Source organism: Peromyscus eremicus, chromosome 20, assembly GCF_949786415.1.
Source record: "Peromyscus eremicus chromosome 20, PerEre_H2_v1, whole genome shotgun sequence".
Lineage (NCBI taxonomy): Eukaryota > Metazoa > Chordata > Mammalia > Rodentia > Cricetidae > Peromyscus > Peromyscus eremicus.
Genome location: NC_081436.1, coordinates 14465831 through 14492427, shown reverse-complemented (window position 1 = coordinate 14492427; position 26597 = coordinate 14465831). Strand labels below are relative to the sequence as shown.

Genomic DNA, 26597 nt, shown 5'->3' with positions numbered 1-26597 from the left:
CTCTGGGTGAATGATAGAAAACTTGGTTTAGGCCTGGATACTCATGGCATCTTTTTCAGGGTCTTTTAGGCCAGTTGAGTATGCCTGCCTATGTGTGCACCCTGGTTATAGTAGAATGCGAGCAAATGCTTCTCAGTGGCAGCAAGAACCATGCCAAGGGGGAGCTGCAATTCGTCAACAATGGACGGGCTCAGCTCAGGCTGAGGACTTAGGACAGGCCAGGGTCCCCTGGGAAGGGAGATGATGTCCAGCAGCCTCTGGGACAAGGTTGGAAGAGGCAGCAACAGTGGCTGGGCCAGAGTTCATGCAGGCTGGGGTTCTGTTTCTGATCCTGTTGGGCCTTCCCAACCCAGGGACGCCTTTGGCAAAATGTTGCGAAATCCTGGCTAGCTCCTCTGGCTCCTCTTCTCATTCGGGAGAGGTTTGCCAAGGAGTGTGGAGGCAGGAGGGGAAAGGGCCTTGCTTGCCTTAAACTGAGGGCTCTGCCTCCAGCCAGCCTGGGGGCCTGGCCTTGGACAGGCCTGACAGGGTGGGCAGCCAGGGCCTGTTGGCTAATCAGCTGGCCAGAGCCAGGCTCAGGGAGAGGTTGGCCTGGCACAACACCAAGTCTAGATCTGGGGCCAGGGCCAGGGCCAGGGGTGTGAGACTGGTGCCAGGTGTGCCTATCTGGGATACTGCCTGGCTAGGTAATCGGGGCCAAGGAGGGGCCTGTTCAGTTGGGCTCATCAACTCTGGTGGGAGCCAGGTCAGAGGTGGCTCAGGGTCCAGTAGGGACCGTTTGTAGAAAGGATTGACTCCGAAGGCCACAGAGGCATGGACTGGGCCTGGCCTGGGATGAGGCAAGAAACAGGAGATAGTGGGTTAATAGGAAGGAGGTAAGACAGAATAGAGATATAAAGGGCAACTGAGGAGACTCTTGGGATGGAGGGACATCGAAGACAGCCAGGGGTTGAGAAGACCCAGGACCTACCTATGGGGCAGTTGGACATGGGCTCTGTCATTGGCAAGAGCACTGGATGTGGACGAGATCTGCAGGGAGGTGAAGGCACCAGGGAGACTGAGGGTACCAGGGCAGGACAGCTTGGGGAGAGTGTGGGAGGTGCCCCCACCTTGTCCTTCCCTGTGATATCACAGATCTGAAGAGTGTCTGAAGTGTGGTTTTGTGTGTCTGTGTAAGTACATATGACTGTGTGCGTGCGTGCATGCGTGCATGCGTGTGTGTGTGTGTGTGTGTGTGTGTGTGTGTGTGTGTGTGGACTGAGGCCCTGACCATCCTCCAGTCCATCATCTCTTCTTTCCTAGCAGGAAGGACAGCCTGGCTCTGGTCACCACAGCAACAGCATGGCCCCTCCCACCCGCAGGACAGAGTGACCCGGTGGGGCTGGCTGTGCGTCCTGTCTGTGCCCACTGCAGGGCAGAAATGCCTGTTTCCAAGGCTGCAAGCACGTGGGGGACAGGATGGCTTGGGGGCAGCCGAGTGGGAGAGAGAGAGAGAGTACAGACCCTCTGGTAGCATCCATCCCGCTCCACCAGCCCCCTCCGTGAGTAACACCTGGTTAAGAGGGGAAGGCCAACAGACGGACTCTCCCCGTGTCACACTGATCTGGGACCCAGGGCGCCCTTGGCGTGGTAGGAAGGCAAGGAACGGGGCGTGGGCATCTGCAGCAAGGACCTTCTCATCTGGAGTATTCCGGCTCTGCTGGTGCCTGTGGAATGACTGACCTGTGGGGCCCAGGGCTATTTTTAAGGCTTACCGGATGGGCCTTCCAGGAGCCAGGAAAAAACAGGTGGAGGACTGGTCCCCGGCACAGGAACTGGCTGGGGGTGTTGAAACTTGTGGCGCAGGGATGGCCTGAGGTCCAGCTTCCGACAGCCATGCCCAGGGGGAACACAGGACCAGCAGCCCTGGGTCTGATTCAGTCTAGACTCCCATGCGAGGAGGTGAGAGGCTCCATGGACAGGACCCATCAGAACCTCCTTCTGATAAATTAATAAATAGGGTCAGCCATGCCCATTGCTGGTAGCGGGTAGGATGAGGCAGGATTATTTGGGGACACAGGGGTTTCCCAATGCCTCTCCAGAGCAGATGCGTGGGTAGCTGTTCAGATCAAGCCTCTTATCAGACCTCCCCCTCAGGCCAAATGGAATGTGATGAGGCCTGTATGGTTCCTGGGGATGAGGGCCAGGGTCTATTCTGATACGTCGTGGAGCTTAGTAGGTTTGCGGTCCTCAACACACACACACAGAGGCCCATAGAGTAATCTATCCACAACACAATAAAGATAAACCCCCACCTGAGGAGAAGGCTGCTTTCTGTTCCACGGATTCCTTGCTTCTCCCCAAATCTGGGGTCCAATACAACCAGACTATCCCAGCCTGGAGGAGGACAGGTCCCGTTGGACTCTTAGCTGGTCCTTTGGAAGCACCCATAGGCAGACACTCCACCTGAGCAGGTGCCCTGTGAATGCTGCTGGTCAGTGCTGCAGGGAGCTCTGTTCTGGATAGACGCCCGTTAGCCTCCTGGAAGCACTTCAGGGGAGAGAGAAACAGAGCTCCAAGAACCTGAGACCCATTCACAGCACGCGCCATTGGAGGTGCTTGTGAGTGTGTGTACCCAGGCAGTTTGAGGGACTAAGCCACAGGGACAGAAAGGGGCAAGGAAACTGGGTGGGCCCTGGATTATTGAATCAAGACAGTATGTGCCTCAGAAGGGTTCCAGAGTGGGGAAACTGGCGTGGTCTGTGGCATGAGTCAGAGGGACAATGACAAGCCAGAGGCCGGGCTCCAGATACCCCAGGTAACAGCACAGGATTATCAGTTGCATTGTTTAGACATCCATCTCAGGTCCTAGGAGCAACTGCAAAATGGGTTCAGTGCCCTGCTCTCAACCCGTTCTGACTCCGCTAAGGCTGGCAGATGACCGCTCACATTCCCAAGTCCTAGGCTGCTCTTGGCTTGGGGTCAACAACAGTAGAGTCCAATTTCAGCAGTGCCTTATAAAGGGCACAGGGAAATTGCTGTTGGCCGTGTCTACGTGGGCTGCTCAGAACGGGACTACGGACATGACAGCCATCAACGAAGGCCCACTGGTAGCTGTGGGCAGCCGATGGACACATTGTCAGGTGGCTGGAAAGCAGAGGGACAGGCCCCCAGGGCAGAGGATTTGGGGTTAGTTAGGCAGGCTACCATAGGCACCCAGCTAGGAGCATGAGGTCTGAGCCCAGCTGATGGGCAAACACAAGGTGTGCTCCGCGGAGGCAGGGGCTGGGCTGAAGGGTCTGAGGGCAATGCTTTCTCCCTTGGCCAGCCACGTGCGCACCGTGGCGCGCGAGCGATGGGTGACACACACAAGGCGAGTGTCAGCGAAGGCCTCAGAATCGCATGGGTGTCCTCCTGGACTTCCGCCTCTCTGAGGGAGCCGGCTCCTCGCACTCCACGCGCCATGGACGCCCACGGAAAACGAGGGAAGAACACGCGTAAGTCGCGGAGCCCGAGAGTGACCTTCCTTTGCGGGGCCTGCGGGGAGGGGGCGGGGGGTGAGGCTCGGAAGGCCCCGCCCCGCGTCGCCATTGGCTGAGTCCCCGTGTCCTTTCAAAACCTCGGTTTTCATTGGCTTATACGGCCCCGCCCGCGCGGCCAGAAGCATAGGGGCCGCCGCCCGCGCGCGAGTTGCGCGTGCGCAGGGCGAGTGAGCGTGCCGTGGGGGAGCCGCGGTACGCTGTGCGCCTCCGCGACAATACTACGGCAAGCTAGTCCGGACGGGTCGCCGTCCCCGTGCGGCACGGGCCCTTGACAAACCGACAGGGAACGTCCGGCTTTCCCAGCAACGCCTAGCGATACAACAGCCGCACTGCAAAGCCAGCCTCGGGCGGAAGGGGGCGGAGCCTTAGGCGGCCCCGCCTTCGCGGAAGGATACGCGTCTCCGTGGTCCAAAACCCCGGGGCGAGGCGGCCGGGGCGTGTGAGCCGCTCGGCCAGCTGTCGTATACGCGCTTCCGCGCGGCCACCGGGCAACTGCGCCGCGCGGCTGCCTCGCTGAGCGCTCGGCCTCGGGGCCGTGGGATCCGCCGCGCTGTCTGCGGTCGGGAAGACCGCCCTCCCGCGTCCGTGCCGGACGGGTCAGAGGCGGCACCGCACGCGAGGCCACCCGCGATGCTGCTGTCTAAGTTCGGCTCCCTGGCGCACCTCTGCGGGCCTGGAGGCGTGGACCACCTCCCGGTGAAGATCCTGCAGCCAGGTAGGTGCGCGGGCTGGGGAGGGGGCCCGGGCGATGGCTGGAGGGTCTTTGGGCCATCACCAACTGGATTGCGTGTCCCCACAGCCAAGGCGGACAAGGAGAGCTTCGAGAAGGTGTACCAGGTGGGCGCCGTGCTGGGCAGCGGGGGCTTCGGCACGGTCTACGCGGGCAGCCGCATCGCCGACGGACTCCCGGTGAGTCGGGGCTCCGGGCGCAGCCGCGTGGTCGCTGGCCACGCTCGGCCGCCCGGCTGACCGCTCGCGTGTCGCCCCCCTCCCCGCAGGTGGCCGTGAAGCACGTGGTGAAGGAGCGGGTGACCGAGTGGGGCAGTCTGGTAAGTGTGCGGGCGCGGGTGTTGCGGGTGCGGGCAGGCGCGGGTCGCCTTGGCTTTGTCCGCTGACCGCCTTGTCCCCCCCAGGGCGGAGTGGCCGTGCCCCTGGAGGTGGTGCTGCTGCGCAAGGTGGGCGCGGCGGGCGGCGCGCGCGGCGTCATCCGCCTGCTGGACTGGTTCGAGCGGCCCGACGGCTTCCTGCTGGTGCTGGAGCGGCCAGAACCGGCACAGGACCTCTTCGACTTCATCACGGAACGGGGCGCCCTGGACGAGCCCCTGGCGCGCCGCTTCTTCGCGCAGGTGCTTGCCGCTGTGCGGCACTGCCACAATTGTGGGGTTGTGCACCGAGACATCAAGGACGAGAACCTGCTGGTGGACCTGCGCTCGGGCGAGCTGAAGCTCATCGACTTCGGCTCGGGCGCGGTGCTCAAGGACACGGTCTACACTGACTTTGATGGTAAGCAGGTGGTGCGGCGTTCCGGCGACTGTTGGGAGGCCGCGCGCCGCGCCGGGTTTGCGCGCGCGCGGGGGTGGGGTGGGGTGGCGAGTGGGGACACCGGGGTAGCCCTCTGCGGTGTTAGGGCGCAGGGTCTGGGGACGGTGGGTGGCAGCCTGGGAGACCCGCGGTACGCGCGTGACGCAGGGCTCAGCCAGCCGCCTCGGCGCCTTGGCCCCTCCCTGTGCCGGGGAGGGCGCTCGCGGGCCTCCCTTGCGTGCGTGCGTGCGGAGCGCGGGGGCGCCGCAGTAGAAATCCCCGCATTGCGGAGCGCGGGGAAGCCGGGGCTCCCCCACTCCTCTGCTCCCTCCTCCCATCTCTCCCGCCCCTCCTCTTCCCGAGCTCCTCTCCTCCCCTTCCCTGGCCACGCAGAGCTGAGCAGGCAAAGCCGGGGCGGGAGGAGCTGGAACACCCGGCCCAGTTCCCTGTGGCTTACGTTGTATCTGTTTGTTGTGAAACTGGAGCCGGAGCTCATGTGACGCGCTCCTGCAGCGGGGCCTGTTGGGGGTGGGCCTTCACCTCCCTTTCACTCCTGCCCCTCCCCTGCCCGCCACGTCCCTCCTTTCCTGAGCCCCGCCTGCTGCTGTGTTGGGGTTTTTCCAGGGTGATGACAAGCAAGATTCGGAGGCCAGGGTGGAGGCGGGCTGTGAGCTAACAAGGGCACTGTGTGTGGCCCTGAGTTTCCCCTGTATATCTTGATGTGTTCCTAATCCCGATTCTTCCCCCTCCTTCCCCCCCAGGCACTCGCGTGTACAGCCCCCCAGAGTGGATCCGCTATCACCGCTATCATGGGCGCTCTGCCACTGTGTGGTCTCTGGGTGTACTGCTCTATGACATGGTGTGTGGGGACATTCCCTTCGAGCAGGATGAGGAGATCTTGCGTGGCAGGCTATTTTTCCGGAGGAGGGTCTCCCCAGGTGTGTGTTGGACAGCCTGTGGCTGGGTTGGGGGTGGGGCAGTGCAGGAGGACTCTGACCCCCTGTTGTCTCTGCAGAGTGCCAGCAGCTCATTGAGTGGTGTCTCTCCCTGCGGCCCTCAGAGAGGCCCTCCCTGGACCAAATTGCTGCCCACCCCTGGATGCTGGGGACAGAGGGGAGCGTTCCAGAAAACTGTGACCTTCGGCTCTGTGCCCTGGACACTGATGACGGAGCCAGCACCACTTCCAGCAGTGAGAGCTTGTGAGGAGGAGGAGGAACCTGGACTCCACGCTGGGGGCCTGGGCTCAGCCTAGCCAGCCCTCTCCCAGAACGAACATTCTCTGCCTGGGATGTCTCCTGCAAAAGCAGTGACCTCTGACCCCTGGTGACCTTTGCTCTCGGCACCGGGCCTGTTTCCTTTGCTTTGAGTGCCTTTTTGAACGCTGCTCCACAGGGCCTGGGTTTTCTTGAGCTCTTCTGTCCAAAGATGGCTGCGGGCTGAGCAAGGTCCCGCCTGCCTTGGGTGGATACTTGAACCAGAGACCCCTACCCTGCTGCTGCATCTTGGAGGCAGCCTTCCTGACCAACTGTGTCTGACATGGAGCACCCCGTGGTGCCCCCCTCCCACCCTCCAGTCTCATGGTGTTCGTCTGGGCATGTCTGCACAAGCAATGCAAACGGCTGGGCCGCTGGTGCCCATCTGCCAACCCGGGCGCGCAGCTTAGGCGTGCCAGGGTCTCTTATTTATGGTGTGACCACCCTGGAGGGCGCCCCTGCCCTGCTGGGGCTATTTATTGTTTAATTTATTTGCTGAGGTTACTTCCTCCAAGCAGCCCCTCCTCCAGGCCCCTAGGGTGAACAGGAGAGTCAAGGGTGGCTGTGGAGTCCACAGAGCCCACCCATCCTGCTTCCTGCACCTGGAGTAGGTCCCCAGCCCACATGTCTGTGGGAGGAAGAACTTGTACAGTGGCTAATTTAAGGGAAGTGGGAGACCCTGCCACCCTGGGCACTCTTGCGCTGGGGGGGGTGGGGGTGGGTTTTAAATTATTGACCTTGTACAGTCTGCTTGCTGGCTCTGAAAGCTGGGGTGGGGGACAGAGTCTCAAGCCCTTAATTTATTTTAGCAGCTGTGTTTCTGTGACCCTGGTGTGAGTAGGCATCAGGGGAGGGGGTTGTTTAAGTTCAAAAGTGTGAGATGTCTGGAAATCATATTTTTTATACAGGTATTTCAATTAAATGTTTTGGTATATAATGGATGTCTTCTGGTTTTTGGACTGGGACCCTGAAAAGGGTTTGGGGGCCTGAGTTAGCCGCCCAGGTTACTATTGGGGCTGTGTCAACTGGGCGATGGGGGCAGGGTGGAGACGAGCTTTTGTGAGGCCAGGCCAGTGTCCCTCCTTAGCCTTCTCTACCCAGAGATAGAGGAGGCTGGTCCATTAGGGGAAGAAGTCTGTTTCCTGTGGGTGTGAGTGACGTGCTGCCTTCAAGCCTGGTGGATATTCTGAGGGACGAGTAGAAATTTCCAAGGGAGGTAGGCGGTGGCGGGTAGATGGGGCAGAACAATCATTGAGAGTGCAGGTGGGTGAGGTTGAGTGCATCATGGTGTGTTGAGGTTTGGTCAACAGCAATTGAACCCTGGCCTGACAGATGTGGGGGGGAGAGCCAGAAGCCGCGTCCAGGTGTGAAAATGGGTCAGCGGTGGACAACGGCCTGTCTTGTGAGGCCACTGGGTGCCTTTAGGGCACCACCACCTGTTGAACCTCAGGCAGGCAACACAGCGGCAGAAGCCTCTGGCCAGGAGATTGAGAAGCAGGGAGTTGTGGGAAGTGAAGTGGAAGGAATAAAGCCACTTGCCTGCCCTCTAGAGCAGATGGATTGGGGGTGTCGTTGCTACCCATTTCTCCTGAGAACTCACATTGAGGTTCGGAGCACCAAGTTCAGTTTCACAAAGTGAGCCAGGCCACCTCCACAGCCTCCAGGCTCTGCAGAGACAGGGCCCCTCCTTGTGACATTGCTGAGGATGCTAGGCCCACCATCTGCCTGTCATCCTCTCTGTCACCTCAAGGATACCCATCCATGCTTTCGTCCACCAACCTGACCAGCTGTGGATCCCTGAGCTCTGCAGGGTCCTGAGTCAAACCCTGGGAAGATGGATCTGACATGCCTTTAGTTATCAGGTCCCTCAGCCAGGGCATTTCGAGGAAGGAAAACCCTCGGAGGAACTGAGTAGGACAATAGGAATTCTCAGCCTCCTGAAGCCCTCACGTGTGTATTCATCAGTGCTCCAAGAGGGTGGTGCTGATGGGTGCTGATGGGTCAGGAGGTGAGCAGACCTTGTTCATAAAGAGGAGGCCCCTATGTTCAACACACTGACCCTGGCACATGCCAACACCACTAGCAAAGCATGTCCTAGGAGTCTTAACGCTCCTGGATGGGGAGCAGAGGCAGATGGCAATCATGAAATGCCCAGTGCCACCACATTGAGTCCATGACCTCCACAGAGACCCAGTGACAAAGGTCTGGAGGTCTGAGCTCTTGTTTTGCTCAGGGGAGCAAGTCCCACAAATCCTGGGAACACTGCCTCCAGGCTGTCCCGGAGGCCAGGGTCACCGAGTATGCAGTAGGTTATCCAGGAATGCTGTGGAGGTGGAGCAGGCACGGGGGACAGTGGGGGCAGTAAGTGGCTGCTGGCAAGTTGAAAAGATGCTGAAGCTGTGGGCACAGGTGACCGAGGGGGTGGAGGTAGGGGACACCTGAACACCCACCCATTCCCCTACCCTGTCACCTCAGCTCAGTCTGTCCCTGGAGAGTTGTCCACCGCTAGGCTAGCCACTATTATCACTCCAGCTCCAACTCTGTCAGGCTAGGGCTGTCTGTCTGTCTAGCTTTCCCTGGGACTGAGGGCCAGAGGGGCAAGAACAAGAATCTTGTGTAGACAGCAGAATAGGACTCTCGTCCCCACGACTATGCCTTTAACCCACTGGGAGCTGCAAAGGAGAGGCCAGTGCCGGGCCCTGGGTGAGACTCCAATGTACTGGTTTTCCAACACAAAGATGACGGGCCAAGGGGGCCTTTGACACAGCTCCATGGGCTCCAGAAGGGGGTGTAGGCCTGGTCTTTTTTATCCTACCTGTGGGGCTAGGCACCACCACACAGCAGCAGCAGCCCAGGGTGTAAGGCCTGTGGGGCTTTTCCTGGCATCTGGGCCACACCCACAATGAGATTCTGAGAAGCCTCCAGGGCTCACTCCCAGATCCCGGACCGGCAGAATTCCAGAGCTGGAATGCCAGGAATGTTACTCAGCTTTCCATCACTGACAAAATACCCGATAAACAAACGGGCGAAAGGTTTGTTTTGGCTTCCAGTACAAAGTGCCAGAGGTTCTACTCACTAATTATCTACCTCATTGCTTTTGGGTCCATGGTGGCAAGGTACACATTGGTGAGGAGGACGTAGCTCCTGTTTACTATGTGGCAACCAGGAAACAAGACAGACAGGATGGGTCTGAGGTCCCCAAACCCCCTCAAGGGCCTGCCTCCAGTGACCTTACTTCCTCACATAGACCTCACCTCCTGGGAGCCCTCCCACCTCAGTGGGGCCAGAGACTGGGGACCAAGCCTCCAACAGAAGGGCTTCTGGAGCCACTCCAGATCCAAACTATAGCACATGCTGTCCAGGAAGCCTGGCCTGCTGCAGTGTCTGGCTGCTCCAGACTGCTTGGTGTACAAGGTACAGTGAAAGATTCAGAGCCTACCCCCTCCCACCCCCACTCCCTGCCCCCGGCTCTCTGTCTGGTGGCCCCTAACACATTGCCGCACAGGCTCTCTCAGGATCTTTGTGACCCACATGCTGCGGTAGACTCGAACCTCTGCTTTCTGGACCTTGGAGACCCTGAGTGAGGTCTGGCTTCTCTCTGGGGAGAAAGTAAAGCAGAGCTCCATTCCTTGTCTTAAGGTGGGTGTTCAAGCCCTTTCCCTATAGATAGGCCCCTCCTACTTTGCCTAGACAACCTCCAAGAGCGCAGCGACCCTCTGGCAGCTCGGGGCAGAGAGATGATACGTGTGCTTTCACTACACTTGTACCTGCAGGGCACATCAGTTGGCCATCTGGACCTAACAGGCCTCTAACACCCTCCCCAGCCATCCTCTTCCTCAGTGTAGGACGCTCTGTGGAGGGCAAAGGTCAGGCCCTGATATTTATAGGATGCTCTTCTGTTGAGATAGAACCCATCTACAGAGTCCAAGGCCTGGTACAATGAACTCCTCAGGACCAGGACATGCCTGTAGCTATTGGCTAGACCCTGGTCCTTCCTGAGGCTGCACTGTTGGCCATGCATTATCTGTAGAGCTGGAACAGAATAGGCAGACCACCTTAAATGCCCCTCTAGGCTCCTGCCTCCTCTAGGCTCCAGCTTCCTAGGTTTTTTTCCTCCCTCTCTCCCTCCTGCGTCCCTCCCCCCAGGAAAATTGCCAGGCTCTGAGCTCCCCACTTCACAGAGGCACTTAGGCTGGTCCTCCTTAACATTGTCTGGTGGCTCAGATGATGTTCTATGGCGCTGGGTCCTTAAAGCCTACACATCTTAAAACTTTCAGCCAACATGACTGACTTAAAGACATCCTTAGGATCAGTCAGATTCTACAGGCTGAGCCTACATGACACTTAGCGCTTGTGAAGGGTGGTTGGTGTGAACATCACTAGGCCCCAACCCGGTTCCAGCATGACCACTGGGTGCTCATGAGGGAGCAAAGTTTGGCCTCAAGAATGCTCTTCCTGCCCCCATGTGGGTTTGCCTCCTCTGCCTCCTCACCTACTGGGCCCAAAGCCAGGATGACTTCCCGTAGAGGGAAGCTGGGACAGGGATGGTCTCCAAGGCAGCTCCAGAAATGAAGTCCTGCTATGGCTTCGGTGCCAAAGCTGTGTGGCAAAGGGAAGTGGTCCCTGGAGGCCTTGGGAGCCTGTCTGCTCCTCCTGAGCACCCAGACCCCAGCCACAAGAGCCCTAAGCAGGAGAGGAGGGGCTCTAGAGGGGCACACCGTGCAGCTCTGTAGTTCACGCCTAGTCCGAAAAGGTTGTCTGAGGCAGAGGCTGGGTAACCCCAGACAGGCAGCAAGGATTGGCCAGACAAGAGTTGAGGGTCTGGATGCTCACCCATTTGATCCACAGTCACAGACTTCAGTCTCTGTGGGGGCCCCAAGGCCTCAGCATCTGGTGGATACCCAGGCTTATCAGTGGTACTCCACTGGAGCCCCAGGAGAAGAGAATCTGAGGAAGAGGATATTGGTTGCTGGCCTTGCTTCCCCTTGGGGAAGACAGTGTAGAAAAGTTGCTAGACCCAAGTCCATGTCTGGGAGAGTATCAAGCAGACCTGGCCCCTGAGCACAGAGCTGTGGGTTAGACAGGAGACCAGAGGCCTTGCTCATCCCTGAACTCTGCCCTGGATTTCTCAGCAGTTCCAACGATCTTTCTACAGGAACCTCTGTCGGGATGAGTACACATGACTGTCAGGCAGCCTTAGTAAAACCCTGAGCTTTGATTACACAACTGACCCACTTTTGTTACCCTGTGGCAGGCTGTGGCAGGCTGTGGCAGGGGCTGCTCCCCCAATACTGGTTATTGCCCTCTTCCTGACCAGACATCTTCAGAAAAGCGTCTCTGGGTGGCAGGTATACATGATTCTAGCACCTAGAGACCAGCCCAGGCCGGTGTTCCAGCTTCCTTTCTGTTCCATGGTAAAACATTCCAACCAAAAGCGCCTTAAGGGAGGAACGGGTTTATTTGGGGGTAGGGGTGGGATCCTAATGTTAGAAGGGCTGGGGTAGATGCTTCCTCCTGGGTAAGTCAAAGGGGTCCCCCTCCCTGAGGTGGGCCACTTCTGTCTAGCCCTGAATGAACCAGGTGGGGGAACTGAGGCTAAGGAAGATTTTAACTCCCTAAGATCATAACAACTAAGTAGACTCAGATCTGGACCCTGAGCACAGGGCTGTAGCACGAATCCTAATTGGTCTTAATAAAAACCCAGGGCCAGATATTGGGGTAAATGCTGAAAGATCAGAGATAAAGGAATAAGCCACAGCTACCTCTCACCTCACCAACTCCTCGGCAGAAAAGACTGAGCTCCTGTTTCCTCATGCCTTATATTCCTCTCTCTGCCCAGGCATATCACTTCCTGCTCAGCCTCCCTAGTGCTGGGATTAAAGGCGTGTGTGCCTCCCACGTACTGGGAGCAAAGGCATGAGATCCCAAGTGCTGGGATTAAAGGTGTGTGCCACCACTGCCTGGCCTCTATGGCTAACTAGTGGCTGGCTTTGCCCTCTGATCTTCAGGCAAGCTTTATTTGGGCATACACAAAATGTCACCACACAGGGCCTCTACCTAACCACTGTGGAAGATGATGCCCCAAGGGCAGTATGATTGGAAGCCTCCTTCCCAGCAAGGGGCTCACAGATACCAGCTGTTTCTGGCCTGGCCTCTGGCTCCTGCTGACCACTATGCTAATAGGAGACCGCTTGTCCTGCCCAGCCCAGCTGCCAACTGGTCCTCCATTAACATAGTGTCAGGGGTGGGAAGTGAAGAGACAGGGAAACCCTTGGACCAGCCTTTGATGGAGGCTACAACAGACCCTTCCCAAGGCCCTGGGGTCAGTCGCTACAGCTCTGAAGGCTTTGTCTTCATTCTGAGGCCCCAGCTCAAAGACGGGCATGTGGCTGATGCCCTGGAGAAGACAGCAGTCACAGTTTGCCTGAGAGGAGCTGGTGCTTCTCTGTGTCCCCTTCAATCAGTGTGGCTGGTGACCCCCACCTCCCTGGCCAATCTAGTTAATCAGGGGACCAGGAGAAGAAGGTGCTGGTTGAAAGGCCTCGGGCTGGATCTGACAGAACAGCTGTCTATAGGGGCAGACAAGGAACGGGCAGGCTTGGGAACGTTCTTGTCGGGTTTCCTGAGTGGCAGGCGTGTTGGGTCCTAGGACCAAACCAGGTCTGGCAGGGGTTGCTTTGAATCTGGTGTTCCAGTTTCCTTTCTGTTACTGTGGTAAAACATTCTAACCAAAAGCAACTTTTTATTTCTTACAGGTCCAGGTCATAAGCCATCGATGGAAGTCAGGACAGGAGCTGCAGCAGGAATTCAAAGCAAGAGCCCCTGCTTGCTGGCCAGTTCTCTCTAGCTTACTCAGAGACTCAAGGTCAGCTAGCTTTCTTACACAGCCCAGGCACACCTGCCTAGGGATGGGGCCGCCCACAGTGGGCTGAGCCCTCCCACATCCATCATCAATGCAGATGATTCCTCACAGACATAACCACAGGCCAGTCCGACCTGGCCAATCAATCCCTCAAGAGGTACTTCTTCAGGTGAGTCTAAGCTATGCCCAGTTGACAATTAAAGCTAACTAGGACACGCATGGGGTCCTGGGCTCTGGGTGCTGCTCAGGACTTTGTCATCCTGAAAAGACTCTGCCTGGGCCTTTTCCTTTTCCTGTTGTGGGCGATGTAGAGGACCAGGACCCGGAGGTACCCTGTGGTGCTCAGTCCACACATACAACTGCTAGTCAGGTCTCTGCAGAGCACCCTGGGGGCTCCACCTGCTGACCATGTGTCTGCTCTCCATACGTTCCCTCTTTCCACCTGGGAGGGACTAGATAGCCCTCCTAGTACTTGGCCCAACTGAGACACAACTGATGCTATGCTTTCAGACGTGACAGACAGGAGCCTGGAAGATGCCAGGCAGCTTTGCTGAGATCTAGTGAAGGGATACCAGCAGACCAGCGGGCACAATAGCCTGGGCCTATGTGGTAGCATTTGAGAGGCAGAGGCAGGAGAATTGCTGTGAGTTCAAGGCCAGCCTGGTCTACTAAACTAAACCTAGTCTCTCTGTCTCTCTCTGTCTCACACCACACACACACACACACACACACACACACACACACACACACAGCTCCAAGAATAGCTTAGGCTTTAAGGAGGGAGAAGAAAAAGGCAGGTACTAAAGAGCTAAGATGTCCTAGTCTAGCACACGCGCCTTAGGACCCTTTTCCTGGTTGGTCTAATGTTCCAGTAGGATAGCCTGCTCTACTCAAGGTGGCTGAGGAAAGGGTCCAAGGACAGAGAGACTGACCTCAAAGGCACAGGCTGAGCAGGGCCCAGGGATGCCTTCCCCTGCCAGATCCTACTGCTGAGAGATGGGATTGGGGCAGAGCAGGCAGCTCCAGTGTTCTCCAGCACAGAACCTGGATCCGAGAGAACCTGGGTCTCAGTGTTGGCCCAGCTCCAGTTCAGGCCCTGAGGAGGCCTCCTGTGGAAAAAGGCAGCTGGATCTATCAGCCCACAAAAAGGGTGCGTGTGACTTTGTGTTCTGTGTGTGTCAGGCCACATATATGTGCACAGCGTGTGCATTTATTTATGAGGGTGTCAGTGGGTGTGTAAAATGCCAAGTGCATGTATGTCTGAGTGTTTGTGTGTGCACATGTTTGTACCCATATGAGTCCGTATGTCTATGAAAATGGGTCTCCATGAGTGCCTATGTGTGCGTCCATGTGCGTCTTAGTATATTTGTGTGCGTGTCCCAGTATGACTCTCTGTGTGGACTGGTATGTGCACGTGTGTATGCATCCGTGTAGAATTAGCCTAGGCGGAGCCCGCTGCCCATACTAGAGTGTTCTTCCTACTCCCACCCCTCCTGCCACACTGCTGCCATAATGACTCACCCTCCCCCACTCAAAGGGCAAAGTAGCATGTGGAGGAGACTCCTGTGAGGCAGTTCCTTGGGGACTAGCCAGGGAACTGGTAGGCGAAGGAAGACGATGGCCACAGCGGAGCAGCCTGGAGCAGGGAGGAAGACAGGCAGGCCCAGAGGGAGGCTTTATCACAGGAGGCCCTGTGCACCCGGTCCTCCTGGCCAGGCTGCTCACTGGGAACCCTGGCCAGCCTTACGGACAGTAGGGCCACAGGAGTGTGCATCTGGAGATGGAGTTGGCCGCTGATGACTGTCTGTAACACAGGTTTCACTTTTAAAACTTTTATTACATTTACGTGTGTGTGTGTGTGTGTGTGTGTACGTGTGTGTGTACACGTGTGTGTGTACGGGTGTGTGTGTGTATATGTGTGTATGTGTGTGTGTGTGTGTACGTGTGCACACGGAGGTCAGAGGACAGATTGCAGCAGTTGGTTCTCTCCTAATACCATGAAGAATCCGGGGGTCCACCTCCAGTCATCACACTCGACAACAAGCTCTTTTACCCACGGAGCCATCTCATCTGCCCGTGAGGTGCAGGTTTGAGGAACATCCCAGGGCCCTGCATCCTGGATTTCATCTCCCTCGACAGTTGGTAGCCCTACCCCCAGAGAACCCAGAGTAAGGGAAATTTAGAGAATATTCCCCAAGGGTGGTGGTGGTGGTGGTGGTGGTGTGTGTATGTGTGTGAAAGAGAGAGAAGGAGAGACAGATTACAACGGATAGCCCTAGAGGGAGGGCTGGGGAGGGCACCATGCCAGACCCTCAAAGCAGGAAGGGAGGCAGGTGGAAAGGATAACACTGATGTACAGACCCTGCCCAGCCTCAGGAACAGGGACCGGCAAAGAGGGAAGGATTGAGTGGTCACAGTTCTCCAAGGCTAGGAAGAGGAGGTATGGTTCAGATGGTTTAGGAGTGAGAAGGTCACTCTGACCCAGCCGGGCAGGAGACTGCACAGCCTGGGAGAGATCCCGCCCCCATGATACCCATACACGTGAGGCCCCTCCCCCAAGCACCCGAGGACAAGTGTGTGGTGGAACAGGAGAGAGCAGGCCCGGACTGTGCTGACCGGTTAGGGCCAGAGAACTCTGCTTATCCTGGGGCAGCAGTCCTCTAGGCCTGGGTGGGACTGGGGATTCCGGCTCTGGTCCGCTGGCCTTCCCCCGCTCTCCCCTCCCTCGTCCTCCAGCCTTTGGGACATTCTGTCCCCACTCTGTGGTCAGCTGGGCCCCGGGCTTCCTCCGCTGGCAGGTACCTGACCCTGCCGGCCAGATTAGCTGTGGGCACCCTGAGCCTGTTATGGGGCCTGGATCGACAAAAGTGACCCTTTGTCCAGGTCGCACCAGGACACCTGCGGGCGTGGTGTGAGGGACCCACAGGTCCTAGCTCCTGAACAGGGCCCACAGAGCCTGGCCCTAGTTCGTTGGCTCCAGGCTGCAGGCGCCGGTCAGATCTTCATCTCCAGCCTTTCAAGCACCTGATGCCCTCATGGATAAAAAGGAGGTGAAAGCTTTTGCCTTCAGGGTCTGCGGGTCGCCCCAGCCCGAGGCTGGCCATGAGATGAAGCACCCGGGTGGTGGGTAACGGCGGTTCTCTTTCATCCAGGCCCCAGTGCAGTGGACTCACTCCCGAAGCCACAGAATCACTTTGTAGAGGGACACAGTCTGAGGCAAAGTAGTGGTCTGAACTAGGGCGTGGTCAGGACACCAGGCTACTTCGCGTCCTTGCCCACCCTAGTTCCCTCGGGACCACCCCTAGTCTCAGGACAGCGGGTACCCAGACCGCGGGGTTGCTGGCCGCGGCGCCCCCTGCTGGCCGACAACTGTTGGGAGGTCGAAGCTCCAGCTCAGTTTGCAAACCCTCTGGCCCAGGTGTGCACCCCCTTTGTCCACCCCTTACCTCCCAGGCTGCCTTTCTCTGCACTGCACCAGCGACCTCAGCCCTAGTCTTCTGCAGGCTTCTCAGGAGATCCCATCCCTCTGTCCCTGCAGATGCTTTGTGCAGATGTTCCACCCTTCCTTGTGGAGCTCGGGATCCGCGGAAAAGGCAACTTTAAGGAGATTATGGTATGGAGGCCAGGTTGGAGAGAGCTGCAGGCTTAGGCTCGAGGGCCTGAGGCAGGAGGTGGTTCGGAAGGCCAAGGGCTATGGGGGCTTGGCCCAGCCACAGAATGGACATGGTTACAGTGGCCGCGAGGTTGTTCAGGATGTGCTAGAGTACTGCGTCCCAGAATATTCTCAAGAACAAGAGCAGAGTACCCTATTCTTTCAGACAGCTGACTTATTTTTAAAGCAAATTCTTCCTAATCTAATACTCTGAGTCACTTTAAACAGTGCAGAGAACTGAATAGAAACCTAATAAAATCTGCAAAAAGGTATTTTTGAAACAACTTCGTTAGGGTGTGATTTACATTCTATAAAAATCCATCCACTTTGAGCAGTTTCAGAAGTCCGCCCACAATTCTATGATTTTTAGTAAGTTTATCTAGCTGTGCAGCAGCCATCACCATCATCCAATTTTAGAAGATTTCCATCCCCTCGACGCGCTCTCAGACCCGGCAGATGTCACTTCCTCTTCCCACAGCCCAGGCAGGCCCCAGCCCACTTGCTTGCTTTATCGATTTGCCTTTTCTGGACCTTTCCTTTAAACGGAGTCTCACAACTTGTTGAGTTCAGAGTCTGGCTGCTCTCACAGGCCGTGGTCCTGAGGTTTGCCTGCACTGTGGTATTAGTAATTACTTTCATAAGAATGTTCTCTGGAAGGGATCAACCATGCTTTGACTGCTCCTTCACCGGGTGATGCACATTCCCGGTGTTCCTGCACTTTGGCTGAATTGAATGTAGCTATGGTAGATATTTGCAGATTGCTCTTCCTGTGGACACGGCATTTTTCTCAGGTAGATACAAATGACAACAAAAGGCACTGCTTGGGTTCCACGGCAAGTTTGTTACCATTTGAAGAAACTGGCTACACATCCCACCAGCATGCTACCAGGGCTCTGCTGTTCCCACAGTCTGCCAGCACCTGCTGCCATATTCCTTTTTATTTTATTTTATTTTTTATTTTTTTGAGACAGGGTTTCTCTGTGTAGATTTGCGCCTTTTCCTGGATCTCGCTCTGTAGACCAGGCTGGCCTCGAACTCACAAAGATCCACCTGCCTCTGCCTCCCGAGTGCTGGGATTAAAGGCATGCGCCACCACCGCCCGGCCATATTCCTTTTTGATGAGCCATCCTAGTGGGCTGGAGTGATATCCCGGGTATCAATCTGGGTATTTCTAATGGCCAAACGCCAGTGGTATCAGCATCCATTGTGTGTGTGCTTAAAGATATTTATGTGTCTTATTTCTTTGCTACTGTTTTGAGAAATGGTTTTGAGTCGCTCATATTGGACTTGAATTCAACATGCAACTAAGGACAATTTTAAATTCCTCATCTTCCTGCCTCAGCCTCCTAAGTCAGCACTGAGGATTTCAGAAATGTACCAGCACACCCAGCTCCACTCATGTATCGTCTCTCTCCTCTTCCTCCTCCTCCTCTTCCTCCTCCTTCTTTTCTTCTTCTCCTTCTCCATATTCTTTTCTTTTTTTTTTTTTTCTTCTTTTTTGACTGTCCTGGAACTCTCTCTATAGACCAGGCTGTCCGCGAACTCACAGATATCCGCCTACTTCTGCCTCCCCAGTGCTAGGACTAAAGGCATGGGCCACACCACTTGGCTCCATGTATCTTCTTTGTTACAACATCTGATCAGATGTTTAACCTTTTTACTTGGATCCTATGTTTTGTGTGTGTGGTTTGTGTGTATAGGTGTGTGTGTATATGTGTGTTGTATAAACTCACACATGTATGCATGTGTAGAAGCCAAAAAGTCAACATAAAGCATCTTCCTCTATTTAGGTCTATGGTTCATTATGAGTTGGTTTTCATGCATGGTGTGAGGCAAGGGTCTAAGTTCGTCTTCTGACACGGGCATACAATTGTCACAGCACTATGTGTTGGAAAGGCTACATTTTCCTCCACCAGACACTTCAATATCTTTGTCAGAAATCAGTGGACCATTTGTAGATGCTTCATGGATCTGTGTGTTTGGCCGCATACCAGTACAGTTTTTATTACTGCAGCTTGATAGTAAGTTTTGAAATTAGAGCGTGTCTGTCCTCCAACATGTTTCTTTTGTTGAGATTGTTTTGGATCTACTGGATCGATCTTTTACATTTTCTATAAACAGCATTTCATGTAGCCCAGGCTGGCCTTCAATTTGATACCCGAGGATGACCTTGAGCTTCTGATCCTCTACCTGTCTAGTACTGGGATAGCAGGAGTGCACCTCTATTTCTGGTTTTAGGAAGTACTGGGAATCAAACCCAGGGCTTTTAGCATGCTAGCAAGCACTCTACCGATTACGCTACATCCCCAGTCTTGCCACTTGGCTTTAAGGGTTTAAGTGTGCCGCCCTTGCTCTATGGTTGTTATATTTACTTCTATGTATCGTATTGTTTCTGATGCTGTTGAAAATGGACTTGTTTTTTCAGTTTCATTTTTGGCCTGTTTGCTGCCAGCATCTAGATTTACAGTTGTGTAGATTAATTTCTAAACAGTCTTATTAAATAAGGAACACAGAGCCAAATATAGGGGTGAAAGCCATAGAGATCAGGGAAATAGTGATAGCCACCAGCTAACCTTACCACATCATCGTAGCTTCCCAAGAGAACCAGCTTCTTCCTGTCTAACCTGTGTGTGCCTTTATTGTCTTGCTGTTCTGCCTTCTCATTGGCTCTTAGCCCAGCCTCACTTCCTCATCACTGCCTGTCTGTACAGACCTCTAGGTCTCTATGGTTGGTACTGGGGTTAAAGGTGTGTGTCACCACGCTTGGCTGTGTCCTTGAACACACGGAGACTCTGCCTGCCATGTGATTGGATTAAGGGCATGTGCTAACACCGCCTGACGTTTGTTTATGGCTGGCTATGACCTCTGATCTCCAGGCAAACTTTATTTATTAACATACAAATAACATATCACCACACAGTTGATCTTTGTGAATTGCCCCGGTCCAGGAAACCTCCTATATCTTCCTGCAATTTCTCCTTCTACAAATGTAGAAGTAGTTGGTTTCTATTGGAGCCATGGTTCTCAACCTGTAGGTTGTGATCCCTTTGGGGGTCACATCAGATATCCTGCATATCAGATATTTACATTACGACTCATAACAGTAGCGAAATTACAATTATGAAGTAGCAACAAAATAATTTTATGGTTGGAGGGGGGGATCACCGTAACATGAGGAACTGTATTAAAGGGTCATAGCATTAGGAAGGTTGAGAACTGCTGTATTGGAGGAAAAAGGAACCCCAGGTAACTGGAGAGTACCAGGAAAAGAACAGAGAGAAAGAAGCCTAAGGAAATGATCCTAAGAGCTTTGAAGTTTTGAACTCCTAGGTTCACACTCAATCTGCATGTGCACATGTCTGATGCTAATTAGAATACCGGAGCACTATGGAGAACTGATCTTGAAGGTCAACCTTCATGTCTCTGTGAGTCAACAAGCTACTGTCCAGGCAGGCTGGTCCTTACTAGCAAAGCTGTGGAACTGAGCTTTGGAACTGCAAAGCTTTGGAAACTGAGTTGACTTGGGAACATATTCTATATGAGATAAATAACAAGAATATCAACTTTCCAACTTAGGGAAAGGACACCTGGAATTTCATAACATAATACTAAAAATTTCCAGAATAGAAACAAAATCATTTAACATATGAAAATCCCAATAATCAGTCAGGTGGTGGTGGCATACCCCTTTAATCTCAGCACTGGAGGCAAAGCCAGGCAGATTTCTATGAGTTCGAGGTCAGCCTGGTCTGCAAAGTGAGTTCCAGGACAGCCAGAATTACACAGTAAGACTCTGTCTCAAAATCACCAAATAAATAAATGAATAAATAAATAAATAATAATCATAGACATCAGTGAAGCAATGACTTCAGATATCTACATTTTTCTTCAAGTCTTTTTTCTTTATTTCTATTTTATTTTTCAAGACAGGGTTTCTCTGGGTAGCCCTGGCTGTCCTGGAACTCACTTTGTAGAGTAGGCTGGCCTCGAACTCACAGAAAAACATTTACCTCTGCCTCCTGAGTGCTGGGATTAAAGTCATTTATTTATTTATTTGTTATTGAGACAGGATCTTATGGCTATCCTACAATTTCATAAGTAGTTGAAGATAACCAACCTTGAACTCCTAATCTTCCTATCTTCATCTGAGATTACAGGTGTGTGCTACCACACCTAGTTTATGTGGTGTTGGGGATGGAGCCCAGGACTAATGCGTACCAGGTAAACTCTCTACTACTGAGCTCCTTAAAAAAAAAAAAAACAAAGTGCCGGGCAGCGCTGGCACACACCTTTAATCCCAGCACTCAGGAAGCAGAGGCAGGCGGATGGATCTCTGTGAGTTCGAGGCCAGCCTGGTCTACAGAGCGAGATCCACGACAGGTACCAAAACTACACAGAGAAACCCTGTCTCAAACTTCTCCTCCAAAAGAAAACAACAACTTCAAAGAGCTATTATGAAAATGTTCCAGCCAGAAATTGCAAACCGATGACATAAATATTATTACAAGTATCAAAATAGAGTGACTCAGTAAAGAAAGGGAAGGCATGCCGGGCAGTGGTGGACCCAGATGTGAGCAGCCAGGAAGCCCAAGCTCAGAGGCTTGCACAGCTCCGTGGGGTCACACTGGCAGGATCACCTATTGAGACCCGGAGGTCAAGAAAACAGTGAACAACAGAGATGAGCCCACAGCTTCCCTGAGTGTCTGAGTGGGTGGTGTGATGTAGGATGGCTTTCCTCCTGTTAAAAGAAGCAGCGTTGATGCAGGGGGTTATCAGCTGCTGCTGGGGTCTTGGGAACGCGAGGCAGAGCTCAAGCTGCTCTACCAAGTCTTGAAGTTGTACTTATGGCTGTATCCCTTATCCACGCAGCCTGAGGCCCAGGGGAGACTTTGCCCTTTTCCCATAGCAGATGTGACCACCCCCCTCCTCTGGTCCAGAAGGGCTGAGGAGCCAAGCCCTATCTGCTCCGCCTTCCCCCAACCCCCCTCCCGTGACAGCTACCTCCTCTGTGCGCCCAGGATGGGTCTCTCGGTCACGAGGACCGCCCTGCAGCTGCTGCTGGTCCCCACCTGTGCACTGCTGGGTCTCCCTAGGGGAACTGTGAACCTGTTCCAGTTGGCCCTCAGGGACAGGGACACGGTAGAAACCAGACCTCCAATTTGGAGGAGGTGGGGCCAGGGGCATGTTTGTGCCAGCTCCTGTCTGGTCCCCCCAGGGGGCCCTTCTGCTTGGAGCCAAAGAACTGGGAGGCAGGTGGTCCAGAGCACCACAGACGCCCTTCTTTAAGGTTACATCACCTCGATCCAGGCAAGAAGTGTCTCACCTACCTTCCCCCTCCCCCACATCTCAGTGGCCTCCACCCTCCCTTTCTCTCTCTGCAAAGCCAGTTCTTACATCTTGTATTTCGTCTAGCAGCCTCCAGATGCTGTGCCCACCACGCGTGTCTCCACCCGCAGCCCCAGGGCAGCTCCCACCTCTCTATCTCCCAGGCCCAATCCTTGGGTCCGCTTCTCCGCCTGTAAAACTCACATCCCCACTGCCTTCTACGTCCCACATGTGCTCCATGATCTTCGTGTCCTGTCCTTATACAGTTCTTGGGCGCCAAAGAAACGCAAAAAACAATAAAGTTTACTATCACTTATTTGCGTGGTGGGGTGGGGAGGGGGATGGAGGGACGAGAAGGCGCGATTTGCTGGGTATAGGATTAGGGCCTCGCACCAAACAAGACATTTTCCAGCTTTTCAAAGCAGTGTTTAAATGGAGTCAGGGCAGAGCTTTAGAAAAAAGCAATTCCAATCTATTAACTCGCAACATAATAAGCAGCAATTGAAAACCATCATTAAAGTAACAGAATTCTAACTGGAAGCTGTATTGATCCAGGATGATTCCGGAAGCGGCTGAAGCAGGCACGAGCGGTGTGGAGCTTGTGAGCCGGACCAGGGACAGGCTTGTGGGGACAGGGTCTCCCTACCTCTCCTACAGACTGAGCAGATCCTTGCCTTCGGCCAGCCCCACAGTCTGGACTTCCGGTTTCTGTGCTTCGCCACCCTCCCAGTCCTTCCCAGGCAGCCTCTTTGCAAAGCTCCACTTGGCAGGATCTATCTCCACTCCACTTGCCTGCCAATATGGCTGGTCAGTCCCAGGACACATGCTGACCGTTCCTTGCTTTCGGCTCTCTGCTCTCAAGCTTGGCCAACCTAGCTGTCTGGGCTGGGGGTTTTGCCCAACAGCTCTTCCCATGCCGCCAACACCTGATTCTTGGGCCTTGCTGCCTGCCTTTTGAGAACCCTTTGTTCCGATGCTGGGTTGAGAAGTCTACATATCTAGTTCCAGGACGGCCAAGGCTACAGAGAGTGATCCTATCTCAATGCCTCCCCCCCCCCCACCCCCGCACACAAAAAAAGCTACATCAAAATCGACATGTGAAAAAGTCAGCTTGCAGGGGACGCCTGGGAGCCCTTCCTGACCCTGGCATCATCTAATGAACAGCCTGTGCTTGAAACAAACCCTGTAAAATACAAACAGACGTTGGGGGCTATGAAACCATATACCAGCAGCTAGATGGATGCTTTGTGGGCTTTCCTCAGCTCACTAGCTCATTTCCATCCTTGGGATCTCTCTCTCTCTCTCTCTCTCTCTCTCTCTCTCTCTCTCTCTCTCTCTCTCTCCTTCCTTCCTTCCTTCCTTCCTTCCTTCCTTCCTTCCTTCTTTTTTCAAAGACAGGGTTTCTCTGTGTAGTCCTGAGTATCCTAAAACTCACTTTGTAGACCAGGCTGGCCTGGAACTCAGAGGTCCACCTGCCCCTACTTCCCGAGTGCTGATGTTAAAGGCCAGCGCCACCATCGCCTCTTGAACTCTAATAAAATCGTCTTCTAGCTTCCTTCTGAGTCCACTTCTAAATTCCTTTATTAATGAGAAAAGAAACCCCAAAGGGAACCCCAGTTCTCCTGGAAACAAAGAGAAATGAACTGAACTGTCTGAAATGGACAGTTACATAAATAATTCCTCTCTGTTTCTGTTGGGTGTTAGGTCAAAAAGACAAAAAAAGAAAAGAAAGAACTAAAAGTGACAGCATGAAGCACACCTACATCCTGGGAGTTACAGGAGAAGAAAAGGGGAAAAATAAACAACAACAAAAAAATACTCAAAAGAATAATCATCTTCCAATTCTCCTTTTTTTTTTTTTTTTTGAGAGAGGGTTTCTCTGGCCTGGAACTCACAGAGATCTGCCTGGCTCTGCCTCCTGAGTGCTGGGAATAAAGGCGTGTGCCACCAACGCCCCGCCAATTCTCCAAATCTTATGATATGTGGATCTGTATATATATATATCTATATATATATCTATATATATCTATATCTATATATATCTATATATGTGTGTGTGTGCGCATATATATGTACATAAATACAGATTCATACACACACACACACACACACACATATATATATATATATATATATATATATATATATATATATATTCACATAGGCTAAACTCAAAGATATCCACACTGGAAAACACTGTTGCAGTAGGAGAGAAAGCAGGGAAGATTCCAGGAACAAAGAAGGAAAAGAACCCTGGAGTCTGGCTGAACAATTGTGAAGATTGCCTACACAGAGACAGTATTCCTTTTATATAGAGATGTTTCCTATAAGAATGCTGAAGTAGCAGTGACTCACACTGAGAGCCTGAACACACATGGCCTTTGTCCTCTCCCAAACTTAAGCCTGAAGTTTTCTAGGAATCTCACAAGAAACCTCCATCGCCGTCAAAGACATATTGAAACTTTCTCGTGCAACTCCCGTGACCCACAAGCTATGATTTTTATCTTATCATTTTGTAATCCTGCCCATGGCATCTCTGAAGTCACTAGCATCTCATTCGCCAAAAAGAAGCAGGAGCAGTGGGGGAGAGGTTTCTTAGCAAGCCTGTGAGATTTAACTTAAGAGTCATTGAAATTCTTCTCTGCAGCAGAGTCAGGAGTCCGGGCTTCTCCTGAGTGGAGGTCTCTGAACGGAGCTCCTTAGAAAACTACAGCAGGCAGTGTGGGGCTGACTCTCTAGCCCCTGTCCCATCGTAGATAGCTGTACTTTGAAAAGGACTGAAGCAGATCTGTCATCGGCTTTGGGCTAGGGGTTAATCAGGCGTGTCCACCGGATGTAGCCCCTTGCTCCCTCTATTGTCACAACTGCTGTAGAGGAAAGGGACCCTCTAACAGAACCCTTCCCCCATGTGCCTGGGTTCCAGGCACATAACAGGGGCACTAATCCTTCCCCAAGGGAAGATGACGGACTTATAGTGGCACTTTCCCCATCTTTATAATGGGCATACCTTAACTAAATGTGCCTCTCTTCATTTACCCTTACGCTCCTCTAACTTACACATTAGCAAGATCCCTCTCCTTCGGGCAATGTAACACACACACACACACACACACACACACACACACACACACACACACCCCTGCTTCCCTTCTCCTGGGGATTCAGAGCTGGCCTGCAGGTCTGTGCTGTGGACTGCTCATAATAAAGGACACTACTCCCCACCCCCATCACGGGGGCCTGCATCTTCCTCAGAGTCTTCACCATGACGCTGTTTTTCTGCCCATGGCATCAACTCTTCCTATACACCTCCATCGACTGGAGCCCCTACTGTAGTGACCAGCTCTGTCAATGCCCATCTCTGTTGACCTCTCTACACACTGGAGGGAGAAAGGAAAATAAGAAGCCACAAAGATGCTGTATGTATTGGTGAAAGTGGGTCTGAACCTCTTTGACAAACCTCTGTCTCCAAAAATATTTACATTATGATTCACAGCAGTAGCAAAATTACAGTTATGAAGCAGTGGCGAAAATAATGTTATGGTTGGGGGTCACCACCACATGAGGAACGGTATTAAAGGGTCACGGCATTAGGAAGGTTGAGAACCACTGCTTTAATCCCAGCACTTGAGTTGCAGAGGCAGGAGGATCTCCGTGAGTTCGAGGCCAGCCTGGTCTACATAGTGACTTCCAGGACAGCCAGAGCTACATAGTAAGACCCTGACTAGAAAAAAAAAAAAAAAAAAAAAAAAAAAGAACTAAAATGAATAGAGACCCAGTCACTCAAGTACCAACACAAAACCACAACCCTCACCTCAAAGGGGATGAAAGAGAATTTATTCTGACAAGTATGAGTGATCATGTCTGAGGAACACAGATTCAGATCACCTCAAATCCCATCTCTCAACATGGTAACAATCTGATGAAGTTCTTATAGCAACAGAACAAAATCACAAGTCAAGTCATTTTTCAAGTGCATTGGTGAGAACGTAAAGTATGGATCACAGACAGCGCGGAAATCTCAGCTACTGACCTCAAATGCGATCTGATGACACAGCCTTTTGATTGGTGGAGACTATGGTGTAACGTCAATCAATCCAAAGGGCTTTATCTGTTAGTCACTAGATATTAAGTCAGACACAGAGGTTGGCAAGGAATGGCTATTTAGGCAGCTGGAAACAGCACAAGGTAATGTAGTTAAGCTCTGGACCCCACAACATTCCAACCTAGCCACAGACAATCAACTTCCAATCAGCTAATTGCTGGCAGAGGTTTCAGCGGAGGTACAGCTTCTGGGAACTCTTTCTGCAGTTCGTCTGTTGGCTGTCACATTTTGTGAATGCAGGAGCCACTTCTTATTTATGACATTTACAAATGTCCTACATTGCTAGGAAGCTCATTCTTTTTTTTTTTTTTTTTTTTTTTTGTCGGAGCTGAGGACCGAACCCAGGGCCTTGTACTTGCTA

The 26597-nt window shown here is 53.3% G+C and overlaps 1 protein-coding gene and 1 long non-coding RNA gene across 2 annotated transcripts; both read left to right on the top strand.

The window, feature by feature from the left end:
- Positions 1–3674: 3674 nt before the first annotated feature.
- Pim3 (Pim-3 proto-oncogene, serine/threonine kinase) lies at positions 3675–7232 on the top strand. The gene is made up of 6 exons (XM_059247074.1): positions 3675–4236; positions 4321–4430; positions 4520–4570; positions 4655–5024; positions 5804–5980; positions 6058–7232. The coding sequence occupies exons 1-6, from the start codon at positions 4152–4154 to the stop codon at positions 6243–6245; spliced, it is 981 nt and encodes a 326-aa protein (XP_059103057.1). The 5' UTR covers positions 3675–4151; the 3' UTR covers positions 6246–7232.
- An 8786-nt stretch (positions 7233–16018) lies between these two features.
- LOC131896992 (uncharacterized) lies at positions 16019–17081 on the top strand. The gene is made up of 3 exons (XR_009375562.1): positions 16019–16207; positions 16310–16575; positions 16696–17081. It is a non-coding gene; the product is annotated as an uncharacterized LOC131896992 (long non-coding RNA).
- Positions 17082–26597: the final 9516 nt, after the last annotated feature.